Here is a 15,917-nt window from a genome sequence, read left to right as displayed (position 1 = left end):
GAACAAGTTAATTTTATACAGTATGTTACCTCGGTGGGGAACCAATGAAACAATCCCTTCAGAGGGGATGCCTCTGGGTACAGGGACATTCAATACGACAGAGTCACATACTTGGTGAGAGTGGCTGGGCTGGGCTGACAGGAGGCATGCTGAGGGAACTCTGTGCGCTGGACTGTTTTTGAGGGAATAAAAGTGTGACTTTCCTGAGCCAAGTTGCCAGATCTGCACTTCTCCACTGTCCCCCATTTGTACGGTTGGTTTTACCCGGATACCAGGCAACACCAGGCAGCACATAGGTGGTGCTGAGCAACAGTCTCCACATCAAGAAGTTGATAAATACCCCATTTAAACCTTGATGAGTTTGAGGCAAAATACCATCATTTTGTGGAAAGGAACTCAATTATTCTTCACAAAAAAACCATGGGAGCCCAGCAGGCCTGGTTCAGTGCTTGAGCATTGACCTATGAACCAGGAGGTCATGGTTCGATTCCTGGTCAGGACACATGCTTGGGTTGTGGGCTCAATCCCCAGCAGGTGGCATGCAGGAGGCAGCCATTCAGTGATTCTCTCTCATCAATGATGTTTCTGTCTTTCCCTCTCCCTTCAATAAAAATACATTTCTCTGAAATCAATAAAAATATATATATTTTTAAAATCTCCATGAGATGCTTGATACCGCTATTCCCATTTTAGAGATGACAAACTGAGCCCCCAAAAGATGCTACATGACTTTCCCAGGGCCCGACAGCTTCATAGGAGGTGAAGGCAAGAATAGGACCCTCGCAGTTTCTGATGACAAAGCAGAGTCCACACTCTTCACCTCGGGGAGCGTGGAAGATCCGGGGTGTGGAGAGTCCAGCTCCAATACTGAGGGTTATACCCTGGGCGACCTTCTTTTCTGTCTGTTCAGTGTCTTTAGGCATCAGCCCCTTATTTCCTGTCCTCATCTCAGCAGGACAGTTCACATGCATAATGGTAAGTTCTTCAGAAAAAAAAATGTATTTGAAAAAAAAATATTATAATTCTTTCTGGTCCATTTACTCTATGAAACATAAGTGACCATTGCAACATTTCATCTCCTGGGCAGAAGTCTCTGAAGGGCTTATTTTAGCTCCTAAGTGGAAATGTTGAGGACTTTTCTGCAATTTTCCAATGTTGGCATGATTATATTTTCTCACACTTGCAATTTCTTTACAGAAATGACCCTGAAGTCCAGACAAAAGCTGGCCCATGTCACTCAGTTGTTTAGCAAAGTCATAGAGGATGTGCTTTTGCTAAACAATTCTAATAGCTTCTCTTGAATTTGAAAATGAAGTTCCTGTTTTATTTTTTTCTGCAACTGAAAGGCAGCAAATACAAAGCACAGAGCCAACAAGTGCATTGGCAGAACTGTGCAGAGCAAGAATCAGTCAGACCAGGAGCTTAAAAGGCCTGGCATAGACATAGAAGCATGGAACAGATTGCTCCATATCAGAGAGAAGGAGGGGGTGGGTGTGAGAGGGGGTAGGAAGAGATCAACCAAAGAACTTGTATGCATATATACATAACCCATGGACACAGACAATAGGGGGTGAAGGCCTGGGGTGGGGGGCAGGAGCTGGCTATAAGGGGTTATTGGGGGGAAATGGGGGACATATGTAGTACTTTTAACAATAAAGATTTTAAAAATAAATAAAATGAAATTTAAAAGTAAAAAAATAAAATAAAAGGCCTGGCAGCAATAGCCTGCATCCTCTTATGGAGGAGGTCAGAATATTGTAGTTATACATGCTATGTCCTCTATTTCATGGGTAGAAGGGAAAAATTAAAACTTCAAAGAATGTTAAAGCTGCAAAAAAGAGATCATTAGTCTGGTTGTTTTTGTGGAAGTGAGAGGTTACTGGTGGGAGATGGATGTGTATGTGCAGGTGTGAGTGTGTGTGTAAGGGCATGTGTGAATGTGTGTATGCATGTGTGGGTGCAGGGGCCACTTCAACATCAGACACCAGCCAATAACTGTTGCACAAGAATGTGCCGGGCACGATGGCTGGTGCACATTAGAGAACTATGCACCTAGTCCTCAGAGCTGTTCTGTGAGGCCCGTGTTATTACAGCGAGGACACAGAAGTCCCGAAAGGGAGAGGAGGTGCCCGAGGTCACCCTTCTAGTATAGGTCAGAGCTCGGATTTGGCCCCACAGCCCCCATTTTAGTGAAATACTTACTTGTAGATTCCATTTTCTGCATAATGTTTCTTTTCTATAAAGTGATCTGCTTAAAATAGCCGTTTAAAACCACTGATACAGTCCCTCTTTCCACACAGGGAGACTGGGGCAGAGATCTGCAATGACTGGGCCTGTCTCCTCTGGCCAGTCAGCACAGACCTGGGAGAAGTCAGGTATGTGGACCCTTCACACTGCTTGCTTCCTGCTACAGGGTGTAGAGCTTTCCTCCCTGGGGAGGCACTGCACTCAGGCGGCTGCAGGCAGAGCAAACACAATGCATGCAGTCTGCCATCGAAAACTGATTGTTTTCCCTTTCTTCTATTTCCAGGACATTCCACATGCTGCCTTTTAAAACCATTTCTTAATCTTTACTTGGTAAGCCACATGTTAAGAGCTTTTCTCTTTATAATATTTAATGTCGTTACTTGTAAAGTTATCATCTTTACAAAAAATTTGTCTTTTTGCCCAGCCGGTATGGCTCAGTGGTTGAGTGTTGACCTATGAATAAGGAGGTCACAGTTCAATTCCTTGGTCAGGGCACATGAAGGAGGCAGCCAATCAATGATTCTCTCTCATCATTGATGTTTCCATCTCTCTTTCCCTATCCCTTTCACTCTCTCCCTAAAAAAAAATGAACTATATATTTTTTAAATTTGTCTTTTTTTTTTTTTTAATGTAAAGACCAGAAATGTCTTTAGAATCACAAACTGGTTAACTATCCACTAGAAGGAGCTGGGAAGATGGTGGCTGGCAGGACAGAGTTGAGAAAGAAGGTTTGAGTGCGTGAGGAAGTGACAGGGGAGTGTGTGGACATGTCTAGTGTGTGTGTGAGTGAGGGAGGAATAGTTAAATCTGGCAGGAGTATCAGAGGCTGGTAGACCAGGCTCTCCTGGACAGGGAGCCCCTACCACCCCTGGGGGCACTCCCCTGGCTGGGATCCCACACCATCTTGAAGGGGAGAGGGGCCTCCTCCAGGAACTCATCAGCACCACCACCCAGACTGGCCTTGGACACCGCCCGCGACGCTGCAGCCACACCAGCCAAAGGCCTGCTGCCTTGTCCGCAGACCTGCAGACCCTAGGACATCTCCCTCCAAGGGCGGATGGCTCCCGCAGCAGTAAGTGGGACTTCCCCCACCCTGGCTGCTGACCTCCAGACACGTGGTCACACTGGTCCAGTGCACAGGCACCCTGAATCTGCCACCCTGGCAGAGGGCTCTCTGGTGCCTCTGTAAGCCACTGCTGGGTGCACACATATCCAAACAAGAGGGCACGGCCCCAGCAGTAGAACCTCGGACTTCCCACTTCCTGGCTGCCTGCTCACAGACACAGTGATCATGTGGTTTCAGCACACAGGTCCCCTGAGTCTGCCCCAGCAAGCGGCTCCCAGGTGCCTCTGTGAGCAGCCTATGGGCGCACTTGTATCCAACTAAGGGCGGACGACCCTGGCTGCAGAAACTTGGACTTCCCCCTCCTCGACTGCCGATCTCAGGTCACTGCAGTGGCACCAATCCAGCAGACAGCCCCCTTAAGTCTGCTGCCCTGGCAGGTGGCTCCCAGGTGCCTCTCAGAGCCACAGCAAGGCATGACCCTGGCTGCCAGCATCCAGTCCCCAAGGTAGCCCTTGGCAAGCACACGAGTCGCCTGAGCCCACTGTCCCAGTAGACAGCTCCTGGGTGCCTCTGTAAGGGATGCATGTATCAAACCAAGGGAACACAGCTCGCAGAACAGAAACTGGGACTTCTCACTCCCCCGGTTGGCAGCACACCATGATCTTGCAGCTCCAGCTTGTGGGCCCCACAAGCACACAGCCCCAGCAGATGGCTCCTGGGCCCCTCTGTGAGCTGCCATTGGGTGTGTGCCTCACCAACCAAGGGCGCACGGTTCCCTCGAAGGGTCCATGACATCTCCCTCCTGGCTGCCTACCTCTGGACACCTTGGTGAGTTACTGAGGACCTGCTTCCCCAGACAAGGTCACATTGTTTCAGCCACAGACTCTGAGATTCCCACAACCCCAGATGCTGGATCCTGAACCCCCTCGTCATTCAGAGAGAGAAATCACGTTGGCCAGAGTCCCACTGCCTCAACTGCAGACTTTGGGACAGCCGTCTCCCACTGTCTCAGGCTCTGGGACCCTTGTAGTGAGTTATAGAGTGACGCTACCCCAGCAAGAGTCACACAACACCAGCCAAAGTCAAAGTACCTGAGCCTCAGGCCCCAAGACCCCTTCCTCCCAAGCCCATGCAATCTAGGAACTCATAGTGAGCACATACCAGTGAGACCTCAGACAACCCTTTCCACAAGTGCTGGAACCATAGTCACATCCACAACAGCTTGCACAACGAAGGTGGAGGTGAGTCACATTGCCAATTTGTGATGAAACTTCGTCCACGAATAAGAAACTAACACTCAAGATACAAGTACATCAAGAGAACCCAAATAGTTCAAGTAGGCGACTCCGCTAGATCACCAAGCCCAGGAGATCTGAGAAACAGCACCACTTGGTCCCAAAAATCACCAACTACACAGGATTATCTCCAAAAGAACCTGGGTAGCAAAACAGTTGTATCTAAGACATAGAAACAATTAAAACATTACAGCAAATAGTGGGGAGACATAAAAACAATCCCCAAAGGAAAGAAATAAAGAAATCAACAGAAAGGGAATTAAATGAGATGGAGGCAAATAACTTATCAGAGAAAGAATTCAGAGTAATGGTTATAAGGATGCTCAAACATCTGGATGACAAATACACACAATTTAATGAGAATTATAAGAAGCTGACTAAGAATGTCACCAACATGAAAAGGAATCAAGAGGAAATGAAGAATGACCTAGCTGCAATAAAGAACATAAAGAAAGGCTTCAATAGCACACTTGAAGAGGCTGAGTACCACATCAGTGAATTAGAAGACAGGGTAGGAAAAAACACACAAACACAGCAGCAATTGAAAAGAAAACTTATAAAGCAGGAGGTGATCCTAAGGGAGCTTTGGGACAACAAGAAAGGAAACAACATCCACATAAAAAGGGTGCCAGAAAGACAGGAAGCGGAGCAAGGAATAGAAAACCAGTTTGAAGAAATAATGACAGAAAACTTCCCTGATGTTGGGAAGAAAGAAAACCATACAAGTCTACAGCTTTTTCTGAAGAAGAAAGTTGATCTGGTATTTAATTAGGGTCTTAAATTTTGTAATTTCTAACTACAACATAATGATTCTTCATCAGTTATAACAAGCTACTTCAAAATGTGATCAGACTTATAAAAAATGCTAAAAACTTTTTAAAAGAATTCCTAGAAATTATTTTTTTAAGTTAAAAAGAAATTGTGATCAGATCATCCCTTATACCAAGGATCCCAACATATTTTAAAAGGTGGCTACAAATAATTCTTGCTATTTCATGTTATTTCTAATTTTATTATTCAATGCTTTAACAGGTCTATTAGTGCTGGCTATTTCTTCATCCTTAGCAACTCCCAAGATTAAAAACAAATATTTTCTTGTTATGTAACAGGAACTGTAATTTCTTTAATGATGATAGCTGAGACTAACATGACAAGACAAAATACCTCAAACATGAAAGTGTCCACTTCTTCTCGAATAGCCTCCAGGCTTAGCTTGTTCCCTTCATCATCCATCACATTTAAAAGCAGGTCGAGAAAAGCCTTGTGTTTTCTCTTGGAGAGGGTCATGCCCTTGTCATCACTTCTACGTTCTTCGTATCTCTTTATTTCATTGGCCCGTTCATTGATGACCTGTATGATTTAAATGATCACATGTTTTAGTGTAGAATTTGATATGGCCTAATAATCATTGTCCTGTGAAAATATACTAGCTTCTTTATCTGATTTTTTTTTTTCTAAGCCTTTCCTGTTCTGTCTCACTCAACAGGAACTTTGGTTTTTATGAAAATATAGTAGAGCTTTCTAAGAACATTTTTAGGGCGTTATTTGATAAGATTTTTAAAAACAAATACAATGTCAGACAAATACATCATTTCCAAGGACTATTTTTGCAGCCTTTCCAACATGGGAATAGAGTAGTAGTCTCCTGAATAGGGCCCAGCGAGTTGAAAGAACTCATGAGAAAAAGTTGGGTCATAGTGAGAACACAATCATTACATAATAGACTAATTATAGATCACTCTAATTACGTGTTGTATTGGAGAAAAGAATCACGCCATATGCTTGCAGCTCCTACTGCCTAAAATGCTCTTGCCTCAGAAGCCAGCATGACTAGCTTCCTCCCTAGTTTAGATCTCCACTGCCCATTGTCACACTGTCAGGGTCACTGCTACTCTAGTCTCTAGCACTCAATCTCTTCCTAAGCCCGCTTTACCTTTTTTTCCATTTTACTTACCACCTGGCATTGTATTTCTTATTGAGTGACTTTCTCCTCCAACTTTAATGTAGCAGCAAATTTTCCTTCATTCATTGATATATTTCCAAACTTTAGAACACTGCATGGCATTTTAAAAATGATCATCAGGCCCTAACCAGTTTGGCTCAGTGGATAGAGCATCGGCCTGTGGACTGAAAGGTCCCAGGTTCGATTCCAGCCAAGGGCATGTACCTTGGTTGTGGGCACATCCCCAGTAGGAGGTGTACAGGAAGCAGCTGATTGCTATTTCTCTCTCATTGATGTTCCTAATTCTCTATCCCTCTCCCTTTCTCTGTAAAAAATCAATAAAATATATTTTAAAAAAAACCATAAACATCCCTTTAAAAAAAATGTTCATCAGGTATGTGTTGAATGAATAAAAAAATGAAAGCCCCTGAGCTTAATTTGATTATACATTTCAACTTTCCCCTCCTTTCAGGCAATTGTCCAAACCTGCTTCTGCTTTGAATGAACAGATCCCAAATTCCATAAGGGCAAGCATCATGTCCTCTCTTTGTTTCTTGGTGAAACCCCTAGTGCCTGGCACTTAGTATGCAATTTTTGATATTATCCATCCAATTTGGAATTCATTCATTACTGATACTGATATTAATGCATGAAATTTGAAGACAAGTGTAATCTACACTAATAAAAGACAAAGATGCTAATTGACCATATCTTCGCTACGCCCACCAATCAGAGCGACTATATGAAAATTAACCCAACCAAGATGGCAACCGGCAGCCATGGAGCTGGAGCAAGCAGGAGGCTTGGTTGCCCGGGTGATGGAGGAAGCCAAGCTTCCTGCCTGCCCTGAGCCAGCTGTGGCCTCTGCTCATGGCAACAAAGTTTCAATTATAGAAGACAAATAAATCCCAGATACCTGCTTCCAGCCAGCCTCCACTGGGAGCTTGGGGGGCTGGGCGCCCTGGCCAGCCTGCAAGCAGCCATCAGCCCCTCACCCAGGATGGCCACACCCTCATGGGGTGAGGGTCCCCGCTGGGGGGCCTGGGCAGCCTGCAAACAGCCATCTGCCTCTCACTTAGGCTGGCCACACTCTCATGGGGTGAGGGTCCCCGCTGGGGGGCTTGGCCAGCCTGAAAACTACCATCAGCCACTCACCCAGACTGGCCAGGCACCCCAAGGGGACCCCCACCCTGAAGGGGCTGTGGCCAGCTGCAAACAGCTGATGCCCCTCATCCAGGCTGGCCAGGCACTCCTATATAATAAAAGGGTAATATGCAAATTTACGCTAACAGCAGAATGACTGGGAATGACTGGTCACTATGACACACAGTGACCACCAGGGGGCAGATACTCAATGCAGGAGCTTCCCTCTGTCAGTGCGCTCCCACAGGGGGAGCTCTGCTCAGCCACAAGCCAGGCTGCTGGCTGCCAGTACAGCAGTGGTGGTGGGAGCCTCTCCTGCCTCCTCAGCAGCGCTAAGGATGTCCAACTATAGTTTAGGCCTGCTCCCTGCTGGCAAGTAGACATCTCCCAAGGGCTCCTGGGCTGCCAGAGAAATGTCTGACTGCCAGTTTAGGCCCAATCCCCCAGGGAGTGGGCTTAAGCCAGCAGGTGGTCGCCCCCCAAGGGGTCCCAGACTGCAAGAGGGCACAGGCCAGGCTGAGGTACACCCCACCCCCCGAGTGCAGAAATTTTTGTGCACTGGGCCTCTAGTTATACTTATAAAATACAAACTGTTCACCGTTCACCTATTGCCAGACAATTTTGCTATATTCCACTGAGGGCAGCTCACTCCAACATCTCAGTCATTTAACATCTAGGGAATCTAATCACTTGATCTGTTGGTGGAGGCAGTACCTCATTGTCAGGAAGCAATGCCATCATATTTTAAACTAAAATTTACAGCAAAGAACAAATATAATTACTTCAGCACTTTTATCAGTACATTTAAATTATAATGCATGTTTTCAATTAAAGTTTGCCTTTTCTAAACATACTTTTAACACAAAGACAGACTATATTCAGAACATTACTATTTCCTTGTCATTAAAAATTAAATAGTAATATCTAGTTAATTTTTATCTTTTCCAGTGTAAGATACTGCTATAAATGCCTTTTGTCTTTGAAAAACATTGCCTAATCCAAACACTTTGCAGAAGATTCTAATAATACAGACCCTGTGTCTTTATTCTCTTAGCATAGCACCCAGTTTCTTAATAAACTACCATCGCTCATATTACATTTTGTAATTATTTATTTATAGACAACTTCCCCCAGTAGACTATCCTCCCCGAGTAGGGAACATTAATGACTTGGCATGTTAACAAACACAGGAGTCATGCACTTATAAAAGTTCTAGAAAGTGATAGTGGTAGAGGTTGCACAACATTGTTAATGCCCCTAATGCCACTGAATGGTACACTTAAAATGGCTATTATGATAAATTTTACGTTATGTATGTTTATCCACATTTAAAAAAATGAGGACTTACATTGGTGGTAAAATTATGTAAGATCTTTAGGTTCCTTTTGTGGTCCCTTCCTTCTTTAAACAAAAGGTATAATACATCATGCCAGAACCAAATCGTCTTCATTCTTCGATGTAGTAAATCAGTCATCCTATAAACAGGTTGCAAATGTATCAGCTGATATAGCAAAAACGTGCATTGCTTGAGTACCTATTTGGTGCCTGGTCTCAATGAGGGTAATATGTGGCAACGATGATAATTCGTCTCAGCGGCTATCAAGAGCTCTATGCTTTATGCTCAACAATGAAGGCAGGGTTTATTACACATCCAAGGAGGCTTAAAAATTAAATGGGTCCTATAGGGGAATGAAGAATTCATTAGAAAATATCCTTACTAGATGGCCATCTGATCACTCCTTTTATTTCTCCAGGAAGAGTTCTGGACCACCCCAAGCTGCCTGGAGCTCTTATACCACAGGGCGGGGTAAAATCTGTCTGTTTAATGTCCACACATTTGCTTGATCACTCCTCTGCTATCCTCTTCTCCAGGAAAGTGCCCCTCTGTCACACCCCTGTCCTGAGGCCCTCCCTCAACATTTCCAGTGATGGAGCAGAAAGACCTAGACATGATCTCCTCCTTTGAGAGCAGCTTACAGGTCAATTCTGCAGAGTGGCCTTTCCTGGTCACTCAATCAGTGGGCCCTATTTCTGTTTTCTGCTAGAATGTCAACTTCATTTTTTCTTTCTAAGCGATTATTATAGTTTATAAGTTTATACTTATTTGTTTTGATGCTTGTATCCCTATTATTCTGTACTGTGGAACACTATAAAACTAGTCAGTATCTTGTGTAAAGAATGGCAGATTATATTCTATATAATAAAAGCCTTACATGTAGAGAGTCTGGTCCTCCATTTGGCCATTCAACCAATCAAAGTTTAATATGCTAATGATATGCTACAGCCGCACAACTGCTCACTATGATGTGCACTGACCAACAGGGTCAGATACTCCAACAGGTACGTTAGCTTGCTGCTGGGGTCCGGTTGATTGGGAATGAGCAAGATGGGCCAGACACGCCCAAGAGCCTTCCCAGGGTCCCTCCCTGGCTGGCCCACCTCCAGCATCTCTCCCTGGCCCTGATCGTGCACTGGTGGTGCCCCTTAGCCTGGCCTGCGTTGTCTTGAAAATCGGGTCAGGGGACCACCCCCCGCCTGCCCCCAGGTGCATGAATTTCATGCACCGGGCCTCTAGTAAGCTAATATGTGTTAAAATGAAATGGGCAGTGGACTTAAAGGCAGAATTCCTCAAATCAAACGCTGGCCCTGCCGTTTAATACTTCAATAATCTCAAGCAATTTTTCAAAGTACAGTGGGGCCTTGACTTACAAGTTAATTCGTTCCATGGTGGAGCTCATAACTCAAATTACTCGTATGTCGAATCACTGTGACGTTTGCTGTGCCAACTAGCGTGGGGTATCTGAAGCTGGCTCGCAACCTGAATTTTTTTGAGCTTGCAACTCAAAGCAAAAAATCGGCCAAATGCATATAAGCATAACCAATGGACATAAGACACTGGGGGGTAGGGGAGGCTAGGGGACTGTCAAGGGCGGGGGGAAAAAAAGAACACATATGTAATACCCTTTGTAATACTTTAAGCAATAAAAAAAAAAAAGAATAGGAAAAATAAATAAAATTAAAATAAAATAAAATGACGAAAAAAAAATCGGCTGAGAGACGGCTCATATCTCAAAAAAACTCGTTAGTCGGGACACTCGTAAGTCAAGGCCCCACTGTAAATATGACTATTTCAATTAAAAAATAATGCATACTGAGTGCAGAAAATATGGGAAGAAATAATAACAACTCAAACAAGAAAGAGAAGCACATAACACAAAATAATTATCACAGCTAACATTATGGAATAATATCTACAAATTTTTTTTAATGAATAATTTTATAAACCTAGTGGTTATCATGCTAAAAATATTGTTTTTATCTCAATGTTATCACTAATCATCATAATGTAATTTCTCAATATATCATAAAATAATCATTTAAAATTATACCATAGCCTGGGTGTGCCACATGTTATAAAATAAATCCTTTACTGTTAAAATACATGCGTAAATGATTAGGTTGATTTTTAGTGCAATAATTCATTGTGAAACAATGAAAAAGATACAACATAGACAAAAAATTATTAGCGATATTTTTTAAAGCTTGAATCAATAACAATTTTAAAAATAATTAGAAGGGCTCCGTTTACCTATAAACTGCACGGACATACTCAGAATCATCATTAGTCTGAGCATCAAGATTCTTGCCCATAGCTGTTTCTGCAAAATATGAGTGAGAAGCAACCATTCAATTCATGCACATGCCTTGTGTTTATTTTCCAGTGGCAAACACTTCACAAAAGAGATAAATTCTTAATATATTTTAGAATTGTTCCTTTCCCCTTTCACTCTTGCAACTTTGTTTCTCCTACTCCCTGTTCCTGCTCCTTCTTCCCTCTGACCTTCCTGGCAGGTTGGCTCTGCTCAAAGCTCTGGCAGTGGGTACTGCTTCTCAGGAGCCTAATTTAGCAGAAGGACCAGCCCAAAGAAGCCAATATCCTTTTAACCCCTTCATTTGCCTTCCCAGTGAAATGTTATTTTCTGTTTGGACCATTGTATGTTTACACCATAGCTCTAGAAACAAATCCATGAGACTTACCACAGATTATATCTAAGGCACAAAGAGTGATGTAAGAAAAGCAGTTAAATTTTTCTCCGTCAACATGTTTTTCAAGCTTATTAACTAATATGTTGGCTTGTTCATTCATGACACCTAAGAACTCTTCCAGAATGGTAAAATGGAAAGTGGGTGTTAACATTTTTCTCCTGGAGCGCCATTTGTTTCCAGTACTAGAAATACAAGACATGGTTACAAAGAAGAGAAAAGCAACATCCAAAGCAAATAAAGCTTAGTCAAGACAACAAATTCTTCTTAATATACAGATTCCCAAATGTTTTGGTCAGAATGTCAAGGGGAGATTCATATACAGTTACAGGATGGGCATATTTTAGATATTCTTCTATATTACCAATGTTTAAAAGAGCACTCACCAGATTTGAAAATTTTAAAAATTTTTCTAAATTTCTAAGTTCTGAGTTTCCAAAAATTAGAAATTTCCCCCCTTTATCCAACCTCAACCCTCTGAAGGTCAAGGAGCTCCATGAGTCTACTTTGATTTCTAATATCTTCAAAGTCTCCAAAGTCCCTACCAAAGTCCTGCTTTCTCTTTCTCAGTTGATGGGGTCCTGTTGCTGCAAGCCAGCTCAAGGATTGAATTACTGTGCTCCACTTACTTCTCTGAGGATGACTGCTTTTTCATTGAAATTCAAGAATTCCCGGTACGAAACTCCCCTGTGCTGTACTCCATTTCTACATTGGGTCTTTCTAATTCTCCTGGGAACACTGGTGATCATCATTATTGAATACCATGGCGGGAGATTACTCTACACCCTGGGTGCCTGTCTCTCAGAGGCCCATTATCACCCAAACATTTTGGCATCTCCCTACTACCCGACTGCACATTCTTGCTACAGGAAAACTACCCCGTGTCAATGCCTGACACAAGTTACACACAAGACAGCTTTACCAATTTACACTGGCTTACCTTGTGAGAAGTCCTAGGCCAAGCCATGGTTCTACAAACCTGTACAGATAAGACTTGTCAATTTGCTCTGAGCTAGTTAAAATTACCTTAGAAAAAGAGAAAAGAAAAATGAGAGCTAGAGATATGAAAGCAACCTTAATTATAAGAATGCTAGACTGGAACACAACTACTTTCTAAAGTAACATTTCATAACAATTACTTCTTGGAGGCTCATTTTCATTACTATGACTCAAAGAAATTTAACTTGTGTTGGAGCATACAACTGTCTCTCACTCTTGGAGACTAGCTGGAATTGATTGAAAGGAAAATGTCCAAGATACTTCCCTGACTCCTGCCATGAATTAGGAGCCAAGTGCAGTTGTTTATTGAGGGTAGGAGTGAGGGAAGAGAAGGTGGGTGAATCAAAGGATGACCACATTTAGGGAGGTGGAAATCACAAGTTCATTATCAGGTATATTGAATTGGAGGCATTCAAGTTGCCACAGTCTGAAAGCAGGTATGAAGCTCAGGATTGAGGCTTATACTAGGTGCACATTTGAATGTCTCCAGCATATAAGTAGCATCGGGAACCATGGGTATAATTAGGTGCCTGGAGCCAAAGTAAAGCAGAAGGGATGAGCATATGCACAAAATGCCTCTCAGGATCTTGCTGCAGTTCCAACTTTGGACAGATCTCTATCCACATGTACTAAGCCCACTTACACTAGGCCAGCAATGGCTGACATCCCACATGTGGCCTCTCGCTATCTCCTCTGGACCAGTACATTGGGCAGTGTGGTACCAGAGACACTTTAAGAGTTTTACCACAATGAGTAAGAAAAATATATCCAAGCCCAACAACCCTAGGAAATTCTGCTGTTAATTTTTCTCCATGAAGAGAAGGTCTGTTTATCCCATTTTTACTTCCTGACCCAAAGCCTTTGTCATCAAACCATAAGATAATACTCCCAATGTCATGATAATAAGTAAAAGATAGCTATACAATTTTTTTAGGAGTAATTTCAATAGCGTGAATTAACAACATCTTCCCCGTCAATACCAGATTAATGTTCTCTTTTTAAAAATTAACTTGAAATAATAAAAGTATAATGGATACTCTGAGCATCTTAAGGGAAACAAGTAAATTTTATTAGTCTTATATTTTTGCAAACTTAAACGAGTGCCTGGCAGATGATATGAGCTCACCAGGTAGAATAATCTATTTATGGTTCTGTTCAACTGAATACTTCCCAAAAAGGGAGGACAAATACATTACCTGATACCAAATGTGTATAGACATATAGAAGCTGCTACTCTTCTCAGAACTCAGACTACATCTGGAAATCATTAAATGGCACCTTCACAGCCTTAGAAATTTAATGGAATCCTCACTGTATTGAATTCAATTAAATAAAAGGACATATATTTGCTGTTTGTTCTGTTGAGATTCTCACACCATCAAATATACAGTGAAGCATTGATCATAGTCACCATCGACTCACCTCTATAGTTTCAGCCTTATACATGGCTATTACTGGTACTGTGCCAAGCCAGGCTTTTACCATTGGCACATGTCTGTTTTGTTCAGTATAATAAATTACCTGCTGGAAAAACTCTAGGAGAAAATAATTAATTTAAATAAATTCCTTACTTTGTCTTTTTGGGTTTTTTACTGTTTTTACTTTGGGCAACTGACTCAATTTCTCCCAGATCTTTCATATCTTGAAGCTAAACCACACAGTTGTCCTTACTAAATTATTAATCAATGAATTATGAGGCTAATTGAATTATGAATGATAGATATTAACAACCTGGTTAACTGAGAAAGGCCAAGCACTGTGGATGTTTGTGGTGACCTTATGACATGCCTTCCCCAAGGACACCGAGGTTGTTCAGTTTCTCCTGACCTGCACAGGCTACTCTTCTGTAGAAAGGGAAACCTGTCCCAACTCCACAGCCCTGGTAGATAGATGCTCCCTTTCACCCTCTCTAAAACAGTATTGCAGTTCCTCAACAAATTGAGATTAGAGCTACGATATTATCCAGCAATTCCTCTTCTGGGTATTTATCTGAAGAACATGAAAACACTAATTCAAAAAGATATATGCACCACAATGTTAACGCAGCATTACTTACAATAGCCAGGATATGGAAGCAACCTTAGGTGTCCATCGATGGATGAATGGATAAAGAAGATGTGATCATATTAGCAGAGCTGGCATGGCTCAGTGTTCGAGCGTTGACAGGGTCAGGACATATGCCCGGGTTGCAGGCCCAACCCCCAGTGTGGGGCATGCAGAAGGCAGCCAATCAATGATTCTCTCTCATCACTGATGCTTCTCTCTCTCTCCCAGTCCCTTCCACTCCAAAATTAATAAAGAACATATATATATATATATATATATATATATATATATATATATATATAAAATAAAATATTGACATTTGTGATAACATGAATGGATCTTAAGGGTATTATGCTAAGTGAAATGTCAGACACACAAGGACAAAAACAGTCTGATTTAACTCATATGTAAAATATAAAACAAAAAAGTAACAAATGAACAAATATAACAAAATAAAAACAAATTCAAGGATATAGACAACAGAGTAGTGGTTATAGGGGAGAAGGAGAGTGGAGAGAAGGCAAAGTAGGTAAATGGGTTTAAACAAATGGTAATAGATGGAAACTAGACTTTTGGTTGTGAGCACCCAAAAAAGTAAACAAACATCAAATTATACTATTGTACACCTGAAATTTAGATAATGTTATTAACCAATGTTACCTCAAGAAAAAAATAATTTTAAAAACTCTTCTGTTTTACTAATCTTTCAACTTCTCAAAGGTCTCAGGGCCTCTATAGAACATCTTCTCTTTGTAGGAAAATCTTATTCCTACCACTTTTTGTTTAATAACACTTATTCTTCAAGTGTCATCTTAAATGTGATTTTGCTGCAAAGTCTTCTGTGATATTCTGAACAAGATTTCTGGTATTATAACTTCCCAAGTTGACTTCCATTTCTAGTACGGGCACCAGATCTCAGTATTTCTAAATACTATCCTACAATAAAATAAACCAATTCTCCTTGGAGAAGTCATTGATTTTATGGCCGAGGCAGAAAAAATACAAGAAGAGTGGAATATATTATGGTACCAGAAAATAAGGAAGTGCTCAAAAAATGAGAGGGCCATGTTGAAACACCAAGCAGCCAACCTGAAAAGCTCCTAATGCTCCAAACAGAAACAATTTGTGCAACAGA

General features: G+C 42.0%; 1 protein-coding gene across 3 annotated transcripts in view; it reads right to left on the bottom strand.

Annotated features, from left to right (window-relative positions):
- The window catches only part of LOC308514065 (cytochrome P450 4V2-like), a 35,222-nt gene that overhangs the window by 12,759 nt on the left and 6,546 nt on the right, over positions 1-15,917 (bottom strand). Inside the window, exons 1-7 of one of the 3 annotated variants that reach the window (XM_081084108.1) lie at positions 14,159-14,246; positions 13,933-14,047; positions 12,678-12,763; positions 11,732-11,922; positions 11,283-11,352; positions 9,042-9,168; positions 5,773-5,958 (exon numbers count right to left, since the gene is read on the bottom strand). In XM_081084108.1, coding sequence (XP_080940234.1) covers positions 5,773-5,958; positions 9,042-9,168; positions 11,283-11,352; positions 11,732-11,922; positions 12,678-12,763; positions 13,933-14,004 — 732 coding nt within the window. In that variant the 5' untranslated portion in view covers positions 14,005-14,047; positions 14,159-14,246. Of the gene's footprint in view, positions 1-5,772; positions 5,959-9,041; positions 9,169-11,282; positions 11,353-11,731; positions 12,636-12,677; positions 12,764-13,932; positions 14,048-14,158; positions 14,272-15,917 lie in introns of those variants that run through there. The other 2 variants (XM_081084109.1, XM_081084107.1) reach the window with 2 other exon arrangements.

Source organism: Myotis nattereri (assembly GCF_964212035.1).
Source record: "Myotis nattereri genome assembly, chromosome: 2".
Classification (NCBI taxonomy): Eukaryota; Metazoa; Chordata; class Mammalia; order Chiroptera; family Vespertilionidae; genus Myotis; species Myotis nattereri.
Note: the sequence above shows the minus strand (reverse complement) of the source record. Positions and strands in the feature narration are given on the sequence as shown.